This window comes from Brachyhypopomus gauderio, chromosome 18 (genome assembly GCF_052324685.1).
Source record: "Brachyhypopomus gauderio isolate BG-103 chromosome 18, BGAUD_0.2, whole genome shotgun sequence".
Classification (NCBI taxonomy): Eukaryota; Metazoa; Chordata; class Actinopteri; order Gymnotiformes; family Hypopomidae; genus Brachyhypopomus; species Brachyhypopomus gauderio.
In genome coordinates this window covers 486,392-507,810 of record NC_135228.1, presented here as the reverse complement: position 1 = coordinate 507,810, position 21,419 = coordinate 486,392, and the positions used below count along the sequence as shown (strand labels likewise).

Genomic DNA, 21,419 nt, shown 5'->3' with positions numbered 1-21,419 from the left:
AATCAGAGGAAGAAACAAACTAACTATTAAACAGAAAACTCCACAGACCATTTAAAGCAATGTTCACCAACCCAAAAGCTCATCCGTTAGATGCAGTGGTGGACAGTAACTAAGTAAATGTAATTCGTTACTGTACTTAAGTAACATTTCCATGTATCTGTACTTTACTCAAGTACTTTTATTTGGTAAGACTTTATACTTTTACTTCACTACATTTCAAAGCGAAACTTTTTTACATTTACAGAAACATCTCGTTCCTTTTTCATTTTTAAATCGAAGCTTAATAAAATACCGACAGGTCAAAGTGTGCCGTGTCACACACTATAACCAATCAGCGCTCAGTAAGAGATTAAGATTTGTATGCTAAATGGCTGAGGATCTGACATGGCTGCAACAGATGTCTTTCCCCAACACCCCTGGCCTTATTTAGCCAAAATGTTTGAATTCCTCGAAAAGAAAAGTCATTCGTATTCCTCCTCTGCATTCCGAAGAACACATCGCGGTCATCATTTATGAACTCGCCGTCAAACTTGAAAAAACACATCGAAGTAAGTTCGCCATTAGATGAGTACTACCAGGGTGGTTTATATACCCCGGTTAATTATATCACACTGAAATACACTACTTTTAACAGATGCTTTTATCCAAAGCAGTGTGCTAGTACCCAAATTGCAATCTGTGGAGATGCTAAGCGCCAGTTTAACACAGGAGAGTCCCACATCAAACATTAAAGCCGGGGACACATACACACGAATTTGGCCAAGCGAAACGAACTTCGCAATTTATTCCTATGAGGGAGGTGAAGGCAAGCAAATATGAGCGAGGCGAAGCAAAAATTATTAAAATTACTATTAAAATTATTATTATCAGGGTCGGGGGGGGGGGGGCAGCATGTGTGTAAAATGTTGGCGGGGGGTGGCGGCGAGTGTAAATTGTTGGACACTAATTAAGTGTTATATCGCGATCGATCGCCGGTGGTTGGCGCCAGAGCGAACTAGTAACTCATTGAATCATAGATATGGATCTGAGGTAAATAGCCTAAACTAGTTTTTTTCAGTGTGAGAAATCGGATGTATGTCGTGTGAGCGTGTGAAGACGGTCTCTGTTGAAGACAGTCAATGCGTGTGTCTCACGCTCATTGCGTGAGAGTTGGCAACCCTGATTATTATTATATAAATTATTATTAATTATTCGGTTAAGTTTAATATTATGAGTTCAGTTGGTTGGGCTGCACACAGTTCTAGTTCTAGGTGCTAGAGCTTCTAGCTTCCCTGTCCCGCCATGTGGTGGACAACGTAATACCTCAGAAAAAGTCCCCCAAGCTAGGTCTGAAGTGGCCGGTTCGAAATTGTTTTGTGGTGAATTATGTTTTCATATTAAACGGTTTGTCTACTTGTCTACCTTTCTAGTGTGAATTATTAATATGGATAAAGTTTGGAAATGAATGTCGTGAGGATAATATAGGCTAGTTTTGTGTATTTTGTGTTTGCTAGGCAAATGTAAGGCACTGTTTCCTGTTCACCTTTTGATCGAGTAGGCCTAGGGGTTTTGATGTGACGCTAAGAAAAAAAAGGTTTTTACTTTTACTTTTAATACTTAAGTATTTTTGAAGGCAGATACTTTTGTACTTCTACTCAAGTAAAAAATTGAGGTGAATACTTTTACTTTTACTTGAGTAATATTCAATGCAAGGTAACTGTACTTTTACTCAAGTACATAATTGGTGTACTTCGTCCACCACTGGTTAGATGAAACTATTAGTTGGAAGATACTGGCATGTCTTACATCTATGCTAAATATAGATAAAAGCTGGGTCTGAAATGCAAGCAAATAACTAGCTAAAATGCATTTATCAAACTACTTTAGCCAGAATACCCAATCCTAAAGTGAGTATGAATAATAATAGCAGCAAACAAGACTGGCATCAAAGCGGCATGATGAATGAAGTTGGTCTTACTCAGGGCAAGAGTCTTCCAGGCTTGGATGGATGTCCACTGGGGCCGGCAGGAATACGTGGTATTTTAAGGTCCAAAGTAAACCCACGCGTACTTTCCAAAGTTAAATGAACTCACAGACTAAACAGGTGTCAGACTGTACTTAATATACTTAAATACTTAATTCTTGGATCCCCTTGCTGTTGGTGTTTCTGTGGAAATCCAGGCTCATCTTTTGTAGGGATGTCTTTCCAACTCCAACTACCCCATCAACCAACATTTCTTACTAGGTTACAAAGTTTTAGTATTGATCCTATGGCATTGCGAGAAGGGAGGGATTAGCTGTCATGTCTATGAATATTCAAAGTTAATGCATTTCCCTCCAATTGGAAACAAAAGGCAGAGGTAGACATTCCAGGTTCAGAAAGTAAAACGTCTTCCTTCCTCCTTCAAACTTGCTGGATTTTCTAATTATTGTCAGGTAAAATTAGTGGAATCAACACAATCCAGGAAGCCTGAGCAAAAATCTTGATGAGGACTTTTACTTTCTGAACCTGGAATGTCCACCTCTGACAAAAGGAATGCAACAACTAAGACACAGAAGGCAAGGCAAGTTTATTTATATAGCACCATTCATACACACTGGCAATTAAAAGTGCTTTACACAAGAAAAGAAAAAGCTTATTACGACCCGAGGTCTATCACCTGCATGACAAAGATAGAGAAAAGTTCAATTACAAATCAACACACACGGAAGATTGTATAGTTTTCATGCAGGTATATCATTTAGGAATAAAGAAGAATTGGTTTGTCAGTGCATTAGCTAAGGCATTTCAGTAGTATTCACTCCTCTAAAGCCATCAGGCTTCCTTAACTCACCATACTGGAGCTGAGGAGGTAATCAATTTAGTAGTAACAATAACCAGATTAATACATACACATTTAAAAGAGATGTGATATTAGTCCCATAAGTAAATAATGGGGGGGTTGTTGGGTAAATATGATCAATAATATATATGCATTAATATGGAATACAGTTCACATAATCATTTCAATAATAATGAGACAGGATTTAATCTTCATGTTCAAACACCAGTCCTGATAGCACAGTACAGAGTTGTCTAGTTACTGAATACTGCTGGCTCCTTGATCAAATAATCCTGTATTCTTTAGCTATAATTTATCCTTTTCTTTATGAGAATAATTCCAAGTTTGGTGTCTTTCGAATGGTCTTGAAGAGTTGCTTCCTCTAAAAGGGGTTAAAACCCAGTACCTATCCCAGAGTATAGAGTTATAAGAATCAATTTTAGCATTCTTGGATATAGGTCTGTTCGTAAATTCCAAAAGCGATGCTTTGTGGTTAGGAATGCTAAGCAACAGAGGCCCTAAATAGGGGATGGCAGTTGGTGGTGAAACATGTCTTCTGCAGAGTCAGATAAGAAGCTTGGTTCCTTAAATTTATGAGGAACTATCCTTGCTGGGGTTGTGAGCTTCGGGTTCCCAGCGGAAGGGTGCTGGGTAGAAAGCCTTTCTTGGCATGTTTTACTTCGTGCTGCAGGAATCGTAAAGGACCCGAGACGGCTAGTTTCAAACTTTATTAGGGGATGCGCTTCCTGTGATTGTGACAGTAGGCCCTTAGAGCAAGGGAATGGAAAATCTTCTACTTTCTCCACTACAATAGTATGCATGTGCAGGCTACCTCCCCGGGGAGTGGCTGTCCCCCTCCCGGATCTACCTCTCTTCTCTGGGCTGATCCCTGCCTCAAGCATGAGGTCACCCCAGCCTCCTTGGGAGACCTACCCTTTCAGGAAAGCTCCTTGCAGAGTGGACTACTCCACTCAACCCAGGAGTTGCAATCTGTCGACAAAATGGACAACATACAGTATATCGTGAAACCACAGTTTACACATAAACACAAGACATGGCCAGTGGTGAAAATGGCTACACACTTACTCTTCCCTTTTTGAAAACATTTAAACATACACATTGTTGTTTGCAAACAAACACCACGAGACATGACCATGAAAAAAGGGAAAAGAAAAACGAGACTGGCGGCTTCCAAAAGTTGGCTGGTTATTCTGTGACAAAAAAGTGCAAAAAAGAAGGAAGTGATCACACCAGTCTCAGGGAAAATGGAGGATTTAATTAACAAAGTGCACCAACGCAAAACCCGTGACAATTGAATCAAGGATACAATAGCCAGCTGGTACAAAGACAAGACATATTGTCACGTAGGGCTACGCCCCCCTCTCCTCGCTGTCACTCCGGTGTCTCTGTTCCTTGTGTCTCTGTTGTTCCTTGCCCGTTAGCCCCACCTGGCTTGTCTGTTGCCCTGTTTTCTGTCTGTCTGCCACGCCCATGTCATTATCGTTATCAGCTGTGTCTCGTTTAGTTCCATGTATATTAGTCCCTGTGTCTCCCATGTCTGTATCGGTGGTTTTGTGTTTCTGTACTCATGCCAGTGTTATCCTGATTCTGTGTTGCTGTTCGTGAGTACTTCTCGTCTTCGCTGCCCAGTCGCTCTGTGTTTCAATTTCCTGGTTGTTTCGTTTGTTTCCTTGTTCTACCCATGTTTTGGTTCTGGTTTTCGTTCTGTCATGCCTCTACGTGTTTCGTGTTCAGACTCCCTCTCGGATTTGACCAACGCCTTTCTGTTTGACCCTGATTTTGGAATTCCCTTTATTAAATCTCGCTCTCCTCAGCATTTGTGTCCGCCTCCTCACTCTGCAGCGGGTGCTGCGTTACACATATGTAGACAGACAAACGACCCTGAAGTGGACAACTCCCTGATGGGACAAACATGAAACAAACAACAACAGGACAACATAGAATACTGCCACTGCTGATGGAGGAGGCTGGCCAGGGGCCTCTGTACTGTGACAATGTTGCTTCATGAAAAGAATTAACAATAAAATATGTATCACTCAACAAAATATGCAAAATATTTCAGGTGCATTTACTGTATTTTATCAATGCTGTGCAGTTTGTATGAAACTCGCAACATTAATTCACAAATGTTTTTCTGCCCAAATGAGCAACATGGCATGGCATCTGAACTGCACTGATTTTACAGAATAAAATGAGTTTACAAATACAAAATTTACAATTTAGTGAAATGTGAGTGAAAATAAAAGCATTTCATGAAGAGAAATTTTAAAAGTATTAAAAACTAGTAAAATTTTCCAGATTTTCAGACCTCATAAGGAGTTATAAAATGTCTTGACAATGTTCTGGTGTTGTTCTGTCCAAACACATTTATTCAGAACATGTGACCATATTTTAATGTTTTTTTTATACTGGAGCTCATAAGATGTCGCTCATCTCAGTGTTTGCATCTGACATCATCTCAATCCACATTACGGCAGGAAATAAAATAAAAAATTGTTGACAGCTCACACTGTAATTCCTTCTCTGATGTCTGAACCAGTTCAATCTGGTCTACAGTGGAAGTAAAACTCTCAGCAGATCCATTTTATGAGTAGATGAATGTAAATACCAGAGGTGGAAAGAGTAATGAAAAATTGTAATTGAGTAAAAGTATCATTACTTTGCCTAAAATTTACTCAGAGTAAAAGTAAAATTACCCATCTCAAAATTTACTCGAGTAAAAGTACAAAATTACTTCATTTAAAATGTACTTTGAGTAAAAGTTACTTAGTTACTTTCAGTTATTTAATGCATGGATGAATCATGAACCAAATTCAGCACAAGTTGTTTTAATCAATTTCAAAGTGTATTTAAGTGCACATCCACACTTGCAAAAAGATCAGCTGGGCTCAGGAACATACTTCTTCACAGCACAAGGACAGTCACAACCTGTACCATAAAGTGAAAACAATTTTCAGTCCTATTGTCCAACAGACAACACCATGATAAGAATAAAGACATTTAAATTACAAATTATTTAAAAAACAAAATGCACACAAAATTAAGTGCCCACAAGATGCCACAAATCAAACTAAAATGCAACAGGATCCCACTACTCACAATAAAATGCCCACAGGATCCCACATCAAAAATTAAAAAATACTCATAGGATCCCACAATTTAAAAGTAAGTGCTCACAGGATCCAACTATTTAAAATACAGTGCCCACCACTATTCACAATAAAATGCCCAAAGGTTGCCACAACTCAAAATAAAATATAAAATGACCACAGGACCCAACATCTCAAAATAAAACAAAATGCGCACAGGATTCCACTATTTAAAACGCTCACAGGATCCAACTATTCAAAATGCAGTGCCCACAGGATTCCACTTTTCACAATAAAATGTCCACAGGATCCCAATCTCATCCTTTTGGAAATAAGTGCACCAGATTACGACCTGATTATGAGACAATGGAAAGGGTGCGCGCAAGGCAAGGCCATGCAATTGGCCTTCAGTTCTGGGACTCAGAAGTTTAAATTTCTGCCTGCATTTAATTTTTCACCATCAATATTTTTTTACTCAGTAATGTGAGGGCGTTCAAATGTAGTGAAGTAAAACTACTTGGGTCAAAATGTACTCAAGTAAAAGTAAAAATTACATATTTCAAAAACTACTCAGAAAATTACAAATTACTCATAAAAAGTACTCAATTACAGTAATGTGAGTAAATGTAATTAGTTACTTTCCACCCCTGGTAAATACCATATAGGTAACATAGTAACATGGTAAGTACTCAGTACGTACTACACAAGGAACAGTCCAGTTGGTCTCAGTTAACAGAGTAAAGTTTGTTAACTGTAAACATTTGAGTTAAAAGCTATTTTCACATCATGAACAAAGGAGCTGAACTAAGCTGAGTTTGTTGCTACTATAAAAATTTAAACTCAAACTTAAAATGATGAGAAATTAATTCACAAGGATTTTTGATGAACAGTTTGCATTAAAGTTTTCCTTTTTCACATGTCATGCAGCATCTCAGTCAGGAAAAAAAGATAATTTATGTTGCAAAGATTCAACTAAAAAATACTGCAGTGACTAATTAGTGTTTTCTAATTATAAGCCCCAGTTATTCAACCTCATGTTTCCAGGATGAAATGGAGATGTTGTCATTTATAATGCACATTAGAAAAACAAGACTTTGCCCTGAGTAAGTTCATTTAAACACAGGTAGCACCCTGCTCTAAGGTAACCAGGTTGTCACGTAGGGCTACGCCCCCCTCTCTTTGCTGTCACTCCAGTGTCTCTGTTCTCCGTGTCTGTGTTGTTCCTGGCCCGTTAGCCCTGCCCTGCTTGTCTGTTGCCCTGGTTTCCCTCTGTCTGCCACACCAGTGTTGTTATCGTCCTCAGCTGTGTCTTGTTAGTTCCATGTACTTATAGTCCCTGTGTTTCCCTAGCCCCTGGTCGTTTATTCGTTCTCTTGTGGTTTCATGTTCGATTGTGGATTGGTGTTTTCTACCCTCGCTGCTGTCGTGGTATTTGCTATATCTGTTGTTTCTGTGCTCTGTTCTGTGTTCGTCATGCCCATGTACTTGTCTCATGTGGATGGCTCTCCCGTTTTGACCCCAACTTGTGACTACAACTTCGATTATAGAATTCCCTGTAATAAATTTTGCTCTTCTCAGCGTTTGTGTCCACCTCCATGCTTTGCGTCGCGCAGAACGTTACACAGGTGCATGTGTGTGTGTGTTTCCTGTTCAAGCTTGTGTGTCTTCTGACTTGTGGAGTCAAACAAATAAAGGAATCTGCAGCATATTGTCCAAATGGATGAATTAATGCAGACCAACATGACAGCTCAGACAGAAGGAAACGACTGTGCTCCTGTACTGCATGGGAATCAGCATAAAATGAACACGAATTAAGTGTTATATCAAGATCTATCCATCGTCGGTGGTTGGCGCCAGAGCAAACTAGTAACTCATTGAATCATAGATGTGGATCAGAGGTAAATAAACTAGATATTTTTTTTCGGCGTGAGATATCGAAAGCGTGGTGTGAGAGCGTGTGAAAACGGTCAAATGCGTGTGTCTCACGCTCAATGCGTGAGAGTTGGCAACCCTGTAAAGGCGATGTTGTGTTTTTAGCAACATTAAGCCGTGTCTCTTTTCATGCTGACTAATCATGTGCCCATTTTGATAGTGTAGTGTTTTTTAGGGTAAGGGCATTTATTGGGGGTAAACGCAGGGCAGTAGGCTCACCCTTAGAATCCAACAAACGGATTTTACGTCCAAAATACAACTCATTTTCTCAGCTAAATTAAGGCAAATTTGTACTTCTGCGTCAAACCTACGACTTAGAGGGACATAGTATCTGTTTTTTGTGTACGAGGTGTTAAGCCCAGTTTTTTAAGTTGCTACTTGTTTGTACATACAGAACATACAGTGTTTGTGGTCTTTGACATCTTTGATTTGTAAGAGATATATAAAAACAATTGATAATCAAACTTTGACGGCTTTCTTTAATTAATTCAAAACACAATACTTGTACTTTTTACTTTCATTACTTGAGTAATAAATTTTAGAAAAAAACTACTTGCAATATTTAAGTACAAAAAATGCTGAATACTTCAGTACTTCTACTTAAGTAAAGTTTTTAAAGAACACTTCAACTTCTACTCAAGTGTAACGCAGCTCGCGCTGCGGAGCGAGGGGATGGACACAAATGCTGAGAAGAGCGAGATTTATTACAGGGCATACCATCATCGGAGTCAGAGAAGCAGTCCGGGGTCATAACGGGAGGGCAGTCCGAATAACAAGCATAGACAGGCACGACGAAAACAGGGAAATGCGAACAAGGCAGGGAGACACAGGGAACGAGAATAACAGGCGATCAGAATCAAAAACTTGAACAACACGGACAACCAAAATAACCGACAAAGGACAAGGGATACTCAGGGATTATAAATACACAGAACTTTAAACAAGGAACAGGTGACGGCAATGACACAGGGGCGTGGTAGACAATAGGGAATTATCGAGACAAACGAGCAGGGCGGGATAAACGGGCAAGGAACACAGACACGAGGGAATCCGGAGCGACAGCTAAGGGAGGGGGGCGCGGCCTTACGTGACATCAAGTCAATTTTTTGATTACTTGAGTACTTGTACTTTTACTCAAGTATGGGTCTCTAATACTTTATACAACACTGGTCTTTCTTGGGCACCCTGGAGCTTTTTTGGCAACAATGGAACATCTCTCCTTGAAGTTCTTGATGATGTGATAGATTGTTGACTGAGGTGCAATCTTTCTAGCTGTGATACTTTTCCGTTAGGCCATTTTTGTGCATTACAATGACGACTGCACATGTTTCTTGTCCTTTATACTGCTGTATAATGCACACAACTATTGTCTTTGTTTTTCAACTAAGCATGCTAAATAAATAAGTCAAATTTTTTTCAGATTTTTCCTACAAACGCGTATTAAGTAGTCATGACGAAAAGTTCTGATGTGCGTCAATTGATGTAACCCGCTGTTTTATTGTTAAGTGTGCCTTGTATGTAGTTTTCTAACGCATCTTTTTCGGGAATCGACAAAGGGTACACTAGACTTTTAGCGGGAGTAATAGCTGAATTCCACAATCCCATGGATGATGAGGAGGTAGTTGCTAAACACATTGGGAATTGTTAAACACATCACTAAAATCTACGTATTCTGAAGGGAGATAAACCTGAGACAATACTGTAGAGCTTTCTACTCGTAGTTAAACAGGACAATGCGAGACAATGAGTTTGGCAGTGTACTCCCCATCTAACTAACTGGCTGTCTGTCTGACAAGGACAGCACAGGAATGTATGATGTAAGCCAGGGAAATCAGAGGACTCTGGGATGACATAAGTAGGGTTCTGCAATGAGAAACAGGTGCTCGATTAATATTCTGGAGATGAGGACCTCTGGTGGCCTGATGTGGGATAGCTGGTAGACGTGACGTATATAGGGAGTGCAAATAGTAAGGGAGTAGGGATTGTATATAGGGAGTGTTTGAATTTCACTATCCCATGGATTTCACACACCCATTCTTTGGTTGTACATTGTACATGCAAAACCAGCAAAAATGATTCTATTGTCTGTATGGTCTCCAGCACCATACAGACATCTTATGTATCCGACTCAAACGCAGCACGTCTAGTATTTGTAAATAAAAATTTCGATCACGTGACAAATGACATTTGTTCATTTATTTTCTCTTACCAATATTCGTAGCATTAGTAGCTACATTCACTCACATTACATTCTGCTGTAAAGGAAAATCATTCCACAAAGAAAACATTAAAAGGAGATGCACTTCACAGGCTACAAAATTTACTCATACTAAACTCCTATGTGACCATTTATCTCTCAAACCCATGTGCTTATGCCAATAAAATACCAGCTTTTTGTCAACACCAACCAGACCAATACCTTGCAAGGCATGTCAAGCAGCATCCCCGGCAGACTTCTTATAGTTGGGGTTACTCGCAAGACGTAGGAGAATTGAATGACATCACTGGTGGCACATAAGGACACCAGCAGTATGGAAGACCAACACAAGCACTGAAGCAGAGAACACACATGCTCTCAAGCCTGTAACGTGGTGAGTTACAGAAGATGTAACCACGGTGTGAGGACACTGAGATCCAAGTGCTGGCTTGCACCATGAGTAACCACAATGAATGCTGTAGCGCAGGGGTGGCCAACCCGTCAGAGACCAAGAGCCACTTTTTTTTACTGTGTCACTGCAAAGAGCCACAACATACATGGGCATGCTTGAACATCACGAGGGTTGGCAAGATCACTTGGAGTGAGATGGGGGGGGGGGGGGGGGGGGGTGGCGGCGGCGATTATAAATTGTTGACGGGGGGAGTGGCGAATGTAAATTATTAGCGGGGGGATGTAAAATGGACACAAATTAAGTATTAAGTAAAAAATCATTTTCCACTACCCCAGTTTTTAAAGTATTAGCGGCTCGCTAGGCTTGTAAACAAACCGCGCACCACGAAGATGTAGCAGTATGTCGCCCTCAGAACTGATGAGGTAACCGGGCCACAACACAAACCGTTAGTGCAGGTGAGAGTGTGGACCGGCTGGGGAGCCGCATGAAACCAGGCAAAGAGCCGCATACGGCTCGCGAGACGCAGGTTGGTCACTCCTGCTGTAGAGTGAGGGAGGCAAACAGACACAGTGGAATGGGAAAAAACTCCAACTTAAATAATGCGGAATAAATACAATGCGTGGAAACAGAAATACTCTAATAAATGAGGGAGAAATAAAGGCGATAACAGAATACATGTGATAACAGAACTCGACGCGTAGAAAAAATAAAATTATATATAAACTCAAAAATTAAGAAAAGACAAAAATTAAGAAAACAAAAGAAAGATCGCAGAAATACTCAATGCGTAAACTAAACTTGACCGCAAAAATAAGTTAGTTGAAAATCAAGGTAATTTTACCAGAGAAGTTTTTGCTCAGAAACAAGACGCCAGTTTAATCAAGTGTTTTCAGTCTGTGTGTAGCCTTGATGAGCTGAAAGATAAACAGGTTGCATTATTTTTGTAGGATGGCCTGTTGATGCGAAAATGGAACTCCGTCATCAGCTGTGAAAATGCTGTATTTCAAATCGTAGGGGGGGGAAGAAAGATCCATAAGCAGGCTTAAGACATGTTTTAATATGGAAAAATACCTAACAGCGGTCCCAAAAGGGGACAACCCTGTAGGGAAGGCAGGCAGCAGCACATAAGGGCGAGGCAAAAGGGAGAGTCAAAAAACCAGGCAGCTAATAGTCAAAACCAGAAAAGACTTCCGAACGGCAGGCAGAGGTACAAAAAGGGCTCGGCAAAAAGGAGGATATCAAAAGGCCAGTGCAAGGATAAAAAAACCAGAATCACAGTCAGAGCAATACAAGAATAAGGCTTGGTAGAGACACTCGGAGAGGCAATACTTTGCACTGGTGTGTTATGTACAGAGTCCTTAATTAGGGTGTGGTGAGTGGATTATTGGAGTCAGGTGTGCTGGTTAATATTCCGGCGATGGCGCCCTCTGGCGGTCACGGGCGTGATTGCCATTCCTGACATCGGCCCCCCTTAACACGACACGACGATAAGAGACACGACGATGGGGATGGCCCCGGGGCCATGGCGCAGGGCGATCCAGGTGGGCAGCGTGGAAATCATGGATCATGGTGATGTCTAGGACCTTGTGGGCATCGACCCAGCTACGCTCCACTGGTCCATATCCCTCCAAGTCCACCAAGTACTGTAACACACATCCCCGCCTGTGGGAATCCAGGAGCTTGTTCAACCAGTAGACCGGGCCACCGTCTATGTCCAACAGAGGCGGCAGGGACGACTGCTGGTCGGGAGACAAACTGGAGGGCTGTGCGGACTTAAGCAAGGAGATGTGAAAGGTGGGCGATATACAGTAAGAAGGCGGCAGCTTCAACTTCTAAGTAACGGGGTTAACCTGACTCAGGACCTCAAAGGACCCGCATAGAGGGGGTTTAACTTGCGGCACGTAGTCTTCAGGCTGAGGTCCCTGGTGGAGAGCCACACCATCTGACCTGGTGAGTATGTGGGAGCCGCCCTTCTGTGGCGGTCAGCCTGTATCTTCTGGTGACGGATAGCCATCCGAAGTCTCGCGGTCCCTCCCAGGGCCGCTTACTCCGACAAAACCAGTCAGTCACTGCCAGTAGATCAGAGGGCTCACCCAACCACGGGAACATGGGAGGCTGAAACCCTAGAACACACTGAAAAGGGGTCAAACCCATGGATGAGTGTGTGAGGGAGTTCTGGGCATATTCAGCCCAGGGCAGGAAACGACTCCATTCCCCCTGCCTGTCACTGCAATAGGACCTGAGGAAGTGGCCTATCTCCTGGTTCAGGCACTTCACCTGCCCATTGCTCTGGGGATGGTAGCCAGACGTCAGGCTCACCGAGATGTTCCAACAGTTTGCAGAAAGATTGCCACACATTTGAGGTGAACTGGGGTCCCCGGTCCGACACGATGTCTTCGGGAAGCCCGTACAGCCGGAACACTTGGGAGAAGATGGCCTCCGCCGTCTCCATGGCAGTGGGAATCTTTGGGAGAGCGATCAAGTGGCAACCCTTTGAGAAATGGTCGATTACCACCAGGATACATGTGTTTCCTTGAGACCTGGGGAGATCAGTAACAAAATCAATGGAGAGGTGAGACCAGGGCCGCTGGGGGATAGGTAGAGGTATCAGGAGACCTGCCGGCAGACGTTGAGGTGTTTTGCACAGACGTCACAGCGGCTCAAGAAGAGCATGTTTCACTTTAAAGGCTGCACTTTAAATCCAACATGTATTTATACGTTTAACAGAGAGGAATCTCCTTATTATAGATACGTATCAGAGGACGCGTAGGATGGGTTTTACTGATATTCCCTATAGTGATATTCTCTTTATTATAGTGATATTCACTACGAAAAAAGTTAATTATAGTGATATTCACTACGAATTAAGTTACAAATTTTTTATCTATCCTCAAAATCTTAGAAACACAATGCACATAGCACTGTGAACTTGCACAAGTGAGTACTATATATACTCAAAAGAAGTTTTCAATGACAGACATCATCGATAAAGGGCCGTTAAAATGTCCTATCAATGTTCTGGTATTGGTATGGCCAAAAGGAGACACATTCAAATCTTTTGGTAAAGGTGTCATGGGGATACACCTACACACATTGTTTATGTTTCCATGTTACTCTAATTATTTTTCTTGAATCGATGAGGTGTGCCCTCAATAAAAAAAACTTTCACTGTTTATGTCCGTCTTCACTTTACACCATGTTCCAGTAGGAAATATTTCCTGGATTAATGTTTGAAAGCTAACCTTGCACTTCCTTATCTGGAGGCTGAACTAGTTCAGTCTGGTTTAAAGTGGAAGTACAACTCTCATCGGATCTGATGAATAAAGATCCATTTAAGCAAAAAAAACATTGTACTTTTCTGAATTGGAGCTGGACTTGAATAATTACGTGAACCTGGACTACACAAGGAACAGTTAAGTTGTTCACACCTAATAGAATCAACTTTCTTAATGGATGATATTTTACATTTGCTTGTAAACAGTAGCCAAACTAAGAACTACGTTTTGTTTAAACTGTAAAAATCAAGCCAGAAAAAGTTTTCCTTTCTCTCTCTAGTGAGCCATGCAACATTTAGTAATATTTATTATTTAGTATTGTTTTAATATTTAATATAATAACATTGTTAAGATAATAAAATGTGTGTGTGTGTGTGTGTGTGTGTGTGTGTGTGTGTGTGTGTGTGTGTGTGTGTGTGTGTGTGTACAACCTTGTGTGCTCCTTGTTCAGGCTTCTATGTCTTCTGATGTGTGGATGATAGGAAATAGCAGCACATGTTGCAAATGGATGAATTAATGCAGACCAACATCTCAGCTCAGACAGGAGGGAACATCTCTGCTCCTGTACTGCATGGGAATCACATTAATGCACCAGTGACACTGAACATTACATACGGAAGTAAGAGATGTGTGTTTGGCTTTATATACATACATGGTTTATGACTAGAACAGCCCAAACTTTTCAGTCTGTGAATCCTCCACACTAGATCCAGGGTTCCTCCATTATTATTGAACAGAGAGAGATAAGAATAAAGTTATTATCAATAATTAAGTTCTGATTCTCCAATGTTCTCTCTGCCAGCTCAGGAAAAGTCCAGTTCCAGCACCAGCACAGTTCAAACTGGGGGCTCTTCAGGGACTCCTGCTCTCAGTGAAGGTCTGTTTATACAAATCACTGCTAATTAAATAAAAGTCTATGTTGGTTTGAGTCCTCACCTTCCACCGCATATGGAGATTATGAAATCTGCTTGTGACAAATTACCTCATAGTGATTTCTTGGTGACAGTGACATGTGGGTTCTGGGCAGGTAAGATGGGGCGCCCTTTACATGTATTGAATGTACAGATACATTAGGTAAGGGGGCTAATTTTTGTAATTTTGTAATCTTTATAATTTTGCTTATGTTAGGAAAGAGTAGTGTAGTACTTTGTGAGGTATTTATTTTCTTTTTTTCTTTCTCTGGTGCCGTCATCACACAGTTTCCCCTTATTTCCTATATATGTCAGATTGTGTCACGGTTAACAGCCGTTAATATATAATTCACTACACTTATGTCTTTGTAGTGTGTTTAAATTATTTGATGAATTTACTCTGCCACTCTGCCAACATTTCTATATTGTTCCCGCCTCTCCTTCTGCCTAGTTATATGGAGGGGTCGTTACACCTGTAAGGCAGCAAATATTTTGTTGAAATAGAAACTAAGGTTTCTGTGGCAGTGACTTGTGGTGTTCCACAATGTGCAATTATAGGGCTATTTACTTTAAATATGTGTACACTTGAACAAATACAAGATTCTAGGTTATTGTACCATAGCTATGCAGACAACACTCAGATCTACCGGTACTTAGCCCTTTCCCCTGATAACTAAAGTCCCTATAACTCAGAAACATTTCTTTAAATAATGAAGAACAAAAGAAAGCCAACAAGGAACAGGTGTGTGTGAAAACTAATAATCGTGGGTTATAACTGAAGTTTGTTATTTGTTCTTAGAGTACTTTTCAGGATGGATTGAAAAATCTAATCTCCATAAATCCAAACTAGTAAAGGAGTATAAGGAATTTCATGAAGGAATCTCACAGCATGGAACCTCCGCCCTTCTAAATGAGATCTACACAGAGCTCTACATCACAGAGGGAGGGAGTGGAGAGGTCAATAATGAACATGAGGTGAGACAGATTGAGACAGCATCCAGGAGACCTGTAATGCAGGAGACACCCATCAAATACAATGACCTATTTAAACACAAACCAGTCAAAAGAGTGCTAACTAAAGGAATTGCTGGAATTGGAAAGACAGTGTCTGTGCAGAAGTTCATTCTGGACTGGGCTGAAGGAAAAGCAAATCAGGATGTCCTCTTCATATTTCCACTTCCTTTTAGGGAGCTGAATTTGATGAAGGAGAAAAAGTTCAGTCTGATGGATCTGCTTCATGTTTTTTTCCCTGAAACGAAACAGTTACAATTAGTAGATTCTGATGCTTACAAAGTTATGTTCATCTTTGATGGTCTGGATGAGTGTCGACTTCCTCTAGATTTCCAGAATAATGAGAGATTATGTGATGTAACAGAGTCGACCGCAGTGGATGTGCTGCTGACAAACCTCATCAAGCAGAAACTGCTTCCTTCTGCTCTCATCTGGATCACCTCTAGACCAGCAGCAGCCAATCAGATCCCTCCTGAGTGTGTTGACCTGGTAACAGAGGTACGAGGGTTCGGTGACCTTCAGAAAGAGGAGTACTTCAGGAAGAGAATCAGTGATCAGAACCTGGCCAATAGAATCATCACACACATGAAGTCATCAAGAAGTCTTTACATCATGTGCCACATTCCAGTCTTCTGTTGGATTGCAGCCACTGTTCTAGAGAGAATATTTAGTGAAGCAGAGAGTGGAGAGATCCCCAAGACTCTGACTCAGATGTTCACACACTTCCTGATCTTTCAAATCAAACACAAGGACAGAAAGTACCATGGAAAAATTGACTCTGACTCTCACCAGAATAGAGAGAGAATTGAGGTATTGGGGAAACTAGCTTTTGAACAGCTGCAAAAGGGAAACCTGATCTTCTATGAGGAAGACCTGAGAGAGTGTGGCATTGATGTGAATGAAGTGTCAGTGTACTCAGGAGTGTGTACGCAAATTTTCAGAGAAGAGTTTAGGCTGCACCTGGGGAAGGTGTTCAGCTTTGTACATCTGAGCGTTCAGGAATTTTTGGCTGCTTTATATGTATTTATATCCTTCATATCAAACAGAAATGTGTTAAAACAGCAAACCCCACAACTTGGGTTTAAAAGATCAAAAACTATGTATGACTTTCTCAAGAATGCAGTGGACAAGGCCTTACAAAGTGAAAATGGATATCTGGACATTTTCCTTCGCTTTCTGCTCGGTCTCTCACTGGAGTCCAATCAGACTCTCTTACGAGGCCTACTGACACAGACAGGAAGCAGCTCTCACCGCAAAGAGGAAACAGTCAAGTACATCAAGAAGAAGATCAGGGAGAATCCCTCTCCAGAGAAATCCATCAACCTTTTCCACTGTCTGAATGAACTGAATGATCATTCTCTAGTGCAGGAAGTCCAAACATACCTGAAGAGAGGAGGTAACCGTCGTCTCCATGGAACGAGATTCTCTCCTGCTCAGTGGTCAGCTCTGGTGTTTGTGTTGCTGAACTCCGAAGAGGATCTGGATGAATTTGACCTGTGGAAATATGAACCATCAGAGGAATGTCTACTGCGCCTGCTGCCAGTGGTTAAAACATCCAGAAAAGCTGTGTGAGTATTTTCCATAAACACATTCCTGCTTTGGGGTCAGCACAAAATTAACTCCATTGTAAAATATGCTGTAAAGTGTGTCTGTACACTTTTGTTACTAATGTAATATGTACCTAATCATTATGTAATCATTATGACCAAATCATTAATCCTAAAGTGTCTCTGTCCTGTCTTTCCTCTGACTCACTGCAGTGCCCACCAAACACCTGTTACAAAGGAGCTTTGTGTTTGTGGGGTGCATACTTTGCTCATATGAACATGTTCATCTGAATCAGTAGATTTAGAAGTATTATCTAGAGATCAACACACACACACACACACACACACACACACACAGAATAGATACAGACAGTGAGTACTTACCATTTCAGTAAGAGGGATGAGGCGATTAGCTGTACAACGTGAGGCATAAATGAAGGACTCAAAAGGGGCCCAAAGTGTGCCAAGAAAATATCTTGCAAACCATTACACCATCACCAGCAGCCCGAGTCTTTGATATGACACAGGATGTGTACTCCACGTGGTCTTTGTAGTGTGCTACGACTGGTACCCAGCTTAGCCATGATGTTCAGTTATTCAAGGGTTGAAGGTTAAGTTTGAGAATTTTTTCTCCTCTCTGCAGACTGTCTGGCTGCAGTATTACAGAGGAAGGCTGTGCTGTTCTGTGTTCAGCTCTGAGATCAAACCCCTCGTCACACCTGAGAGAGCTGAATCTGAACTACAATAAACCAGGAGACTCAGGAGTGAAGCAGTTATCTGCTCTAATGGAGGATCCACACTGCAAACTGGAGAAACTACAGTGAGTTACTGATTAAATGTCTTTTTATATGCATACCCCATCACTGTGTGTGTGTGTGTGTGTGTGTGTGCATATACCTGTATGTGCATCACTGACAAATTCTGAGTGCTTACTGAGTTGTGAGGAGTGTTTTGTCCTTAGGTATATGCATCTTTGTGTTTATCAGTTTCTGTGTTGATCTGTCTGCATTTTTGTGAGTTTACCTATGTGTCTATATGTGTACTCATGCGTGTTTGACCATATGTCTGTGTATTGGCCTTTTTAATTTTTTGGTGTGCATTCCTATTCTCCTTTTCTGTTTTTCTTTTTCTGTGTGTACGTAAATTTGTCTAAGTGCATGTTTGTGTCTGTTTGTGTGTGTTTGAGCCTTCAGACTTGTGTAGCAACAAATATGACTATGATTCTGATATTCACTTATTCTTGTGAGTTTTGTGACATCAAGTTTGTGCTTCTAAAGAATGTTTTCAGTTTGTGTAGTAATCTTCTTACATTTGTGTTTGTGTATATGAGAGACACACAACTGAAATCTGTGTCTGTGTGTGTGAGCAGTGTTCTGCTAATTTCATTTCTATACAATATGATTGTTTTCCAGTAAATCCAATGTTTATGCATATAGACTACTGTTATTCTTTGTGCCTATGTGTGTAAGAGATATTTTGTGTAAGATTTAGAGACTGTGTATGCTGAGCAGTACGTGTTAGGAGTTTTTCACTTCTCTACAGTCTGTCTGGCTGCAGAATTACAGAGGAAGGTTGTGTTGCTCTGGCTTCAGCTCTGAGGTCAAATCCCTCATCACACTTGAGAGACCTGAATCTGAATTCCAGTACACCAGGAGACTCAGGAGTGAAGCAGCTCTCTGCTCTACTGGAGGATCCACAATGTACACTGGAGAAACTACAGTGAGTTACTGACTTTCTGTATTACTGACTCTGTATTACACAAATGCACAAACTCTTGTTTCCCTCTAACACACAGAAACACACACAACTGTGCATTTTTGTGTCTGTTAGAGAGACACTCTTACAACTGAACTGGGTGTGAGTTTGAGCAGTGTCACATATATCTCTTTTGAACTCTCTTTTGCAAGATTATTTTCTAGCAGATCAAAGCTTTATGTATTTAGTGTTATTTCTCTTTATGTGTGAGTGAGTTGAGCTCTAAGTGTCAGTCTGTCTCCTCATTTCTGCAGTCTGTATAACTGCAGCATTATAGAGGAAGGCTGTGCTGCTATGTGTTCAGCTCTGAGGTCAAACCCTTTATCACACCTGAAAGAACTGTATCTGAGCAACAATGAACTAGGAGACTCAGGAGTGAAGCAGCTCTCTGTTCTACTGGAGGATCCACACTGTAAACTGGAGAAACTTCAGTGAGTTACGGACTGACTGTCGCGTTATACACACACGTGTGCATACCTACACCACCTTTGCACTTATGCACACACATTGTAATGGTGTTCGTGTTTCTCCCGTACATACACACATGCACTCGCATGACCACACACTCACACACACTTACAAATGCACACACAGTATCTATGAAGAAATGATTTGATACCACTTGCAGCAAAACCAGAAACAAACAACAAAAACAACTACAAAACATATTCTGGGGAAGTGCGTGTGTTGAGCTGTAAGTAAGGTGTTTTTATTCTCTCTGCAGTCTGTCTGGCTGCAGTATTAGAGAGGAAGGCTGTGCTGTTCTGGTTTCAGCTCTGAGATCAAATCCCTCATCACACCTGACAGAGCTGAATCTGAACTGGAATAAATCAGGAGACTCAGGACTGAAACAGCTCTCTGCGTTACTGGAAGATCCACACTGTACACTGGAAATACTACAGTGAGTAAATGACTTACTGTTTTATATACATACACACACAGGCACACAATCATACACAGACCTTTGCAGTGTCTTTCTCACTCACACAAATACCCAATCAAAAAATGTTGACTCCTGCACCAATACCAGAAAAAACAGAACCACAAACATTATACTTAAACACAGGATAAGATGGTGAAATATCCTATGCCACTCCCATACTCCTCACAAGGCCCTACCGCCCATCTTCTCTCCAACAACCATAACCGTGCATATTATTAACCAACCAACCACTATTAGAACACTGCAACATCTACGAACTGATACTGGCTCGGCAAGGATCCAGAAGCACAGCGTACTATGTTCATGGTCCATTGCTTCAACTGCCAAGTACTCAGATCATCACATCAACCTGGACTGACCTTCAAACAAAGCAACAACGACATCCTTAACACACACCAGTTGTTTGAGCAGAACACAACAACAGCTACAATCTGATACTGGCTCGGCAAGGATCCAGAATCACAGCGTACTATGTTCATGGTCACTTGCCTCAACTGCCATGTACTCAGACCACAACACAGCCCTAGACAGACCTTCACGCAAAGTATCAGCGACCTTCAAACAAAGCAACAACGACATCCTAAACACGCACCAGTTGTTTGAGCAGAACACAACAACAGCTACAATCTGATACTGGCTCGGCAAGGATCCAGAATCACAGCGTACTATGTTCATGGTCACTTGCCTCAACTGCCAAGTACTCAGACCACAACACAGCCCTAGACAGACCTTCACGCAAAGTAACAGCGACGCCCACAACCACTTACAAGCTCTTCACTGGGGTCATCAGGTGGGCACCTCCCTTCGTTGGTGTTTCATTGATTTGAGCCCACAACACCTCCAGGAGGCTCAACGGTGAGGGCTGGCGTCCCAGCCTCACCCCCCTCAAAGCTTGCTGTTCAACCACCTTTTATGTTACCCATTTCACCTTCCCAACGTCTCACTCATAAGACCGGTCAAGCCACCTTTATGGGGCATGCCCCCAAGTAGTCTGTGCCCTCTTAATCCACAGCCATTGGCTAGCTCTTTCAGCTACCACCGACAGCTCCTTCACAGCTGATCTTAACTTTCTCCCTCTAAGGCAGAACTGTGTTAACAACGATGTCATAGATTTAGCCACAAAGCCCCTAGCACCTACTTCTACTGGTCTTATGTGCGCCTGCCATCCGCGTTCTCGCACATTAGCCACCAAGTCAGCGTATTTTAACTTTTTCCTCTCAAATGCTTCATCAACCGCGTCTTCAAACGGAACCGTTAATTCGATAAAGTAAACAATCCGTTTACTTTCCGAGTACAACACCATATCGGGCCTCAATGAAGTTACTGCTATGCACTCCGGAACCTGTAGTTTTCTCCCTATATCTACTAGAAGTTTCCAATCTCGTGCTTCACCCCACCTGCCAACATCAACGGCACAATCGCGTTCTCCTGCACATTTACCCTCCCTCACAAACCTACTTGCGTACCGATTACCAACACTAGTCAATGCATTAACCTCTAAGCGCTTCTTATCAAATAAACACGC

General features: G+C 41.5%; 2 protein-coding genes across 7 annotated transcripts in view; one reads left to right on the top strand and one right to left on the bottom strand.

Moving 5' to 3' along the window:
• LOC143481331 (NACHT, LRR and PYD domains-containing protein 12-like) overlaps positions 1-2,449 on the bottom strand; it is a 47,544-nt gene extending 45,095 nt beyond the window's left edge. The window contains exon 1 of the mRNA XM_076979301.1: positions 1,958-2,449. The gene's annotated coding sequence lies outside the window, so the exon portion shown is untranslated. The remainder of the gene's footprint in view (positions 1-1,957) is intronic.
• LOC143481333 (NACHT, LRR and PYD domains-containing protein 12-like) overlaps positions 1-21,419 on the top strand; it is a 57,883-nt gene that overhangs the window by 11,911 nt on the left and 24,553 nt on the right. Inside the window, exons 1-9 of one of the 6 annotated variants that reach the window (XM_076979312.1) lie at positions 13,356-13,864; positions 14,179-14,346; positions 14,535-14,604; positions 15,438-15,613; positions 15,826-17,217; positions 17,840-18,016; positions 18,739-18,915; positions 19,206-19,382; positions 19,676-19,852. In XM_076979312.1, the coding sequence (XP_076835427.1) occupies positions 15,549-15,613; positions 15,826-17,217; positions 17,840-18,016; positions 18,739-18,915; positions 19,206-19,382; positions 19,676-19,852 (2,165 nt within the window). In that variant the 5' untranslated portion in view covers positions 13,356-13,864; positions 14,179-14,346; positions 14,535-14,604; positions 15,438-15,548. Of the gene's footprint in view, positions 1-13,351; positions 13,865-14,178; positions 14,347-14,529; positions 14,605-15,437; positions 17,218-17,839; positions 18,017-18,738; positions 18,916-19,205; positions 19,383-19,675; positions 19,853-21,419 lie in introns of those variants that run through there. The other 5 variants (XM_076979311.1, XM_076979310.1, XM_076979307.1 and 2 more) reach the window with 5 other exon arrangements.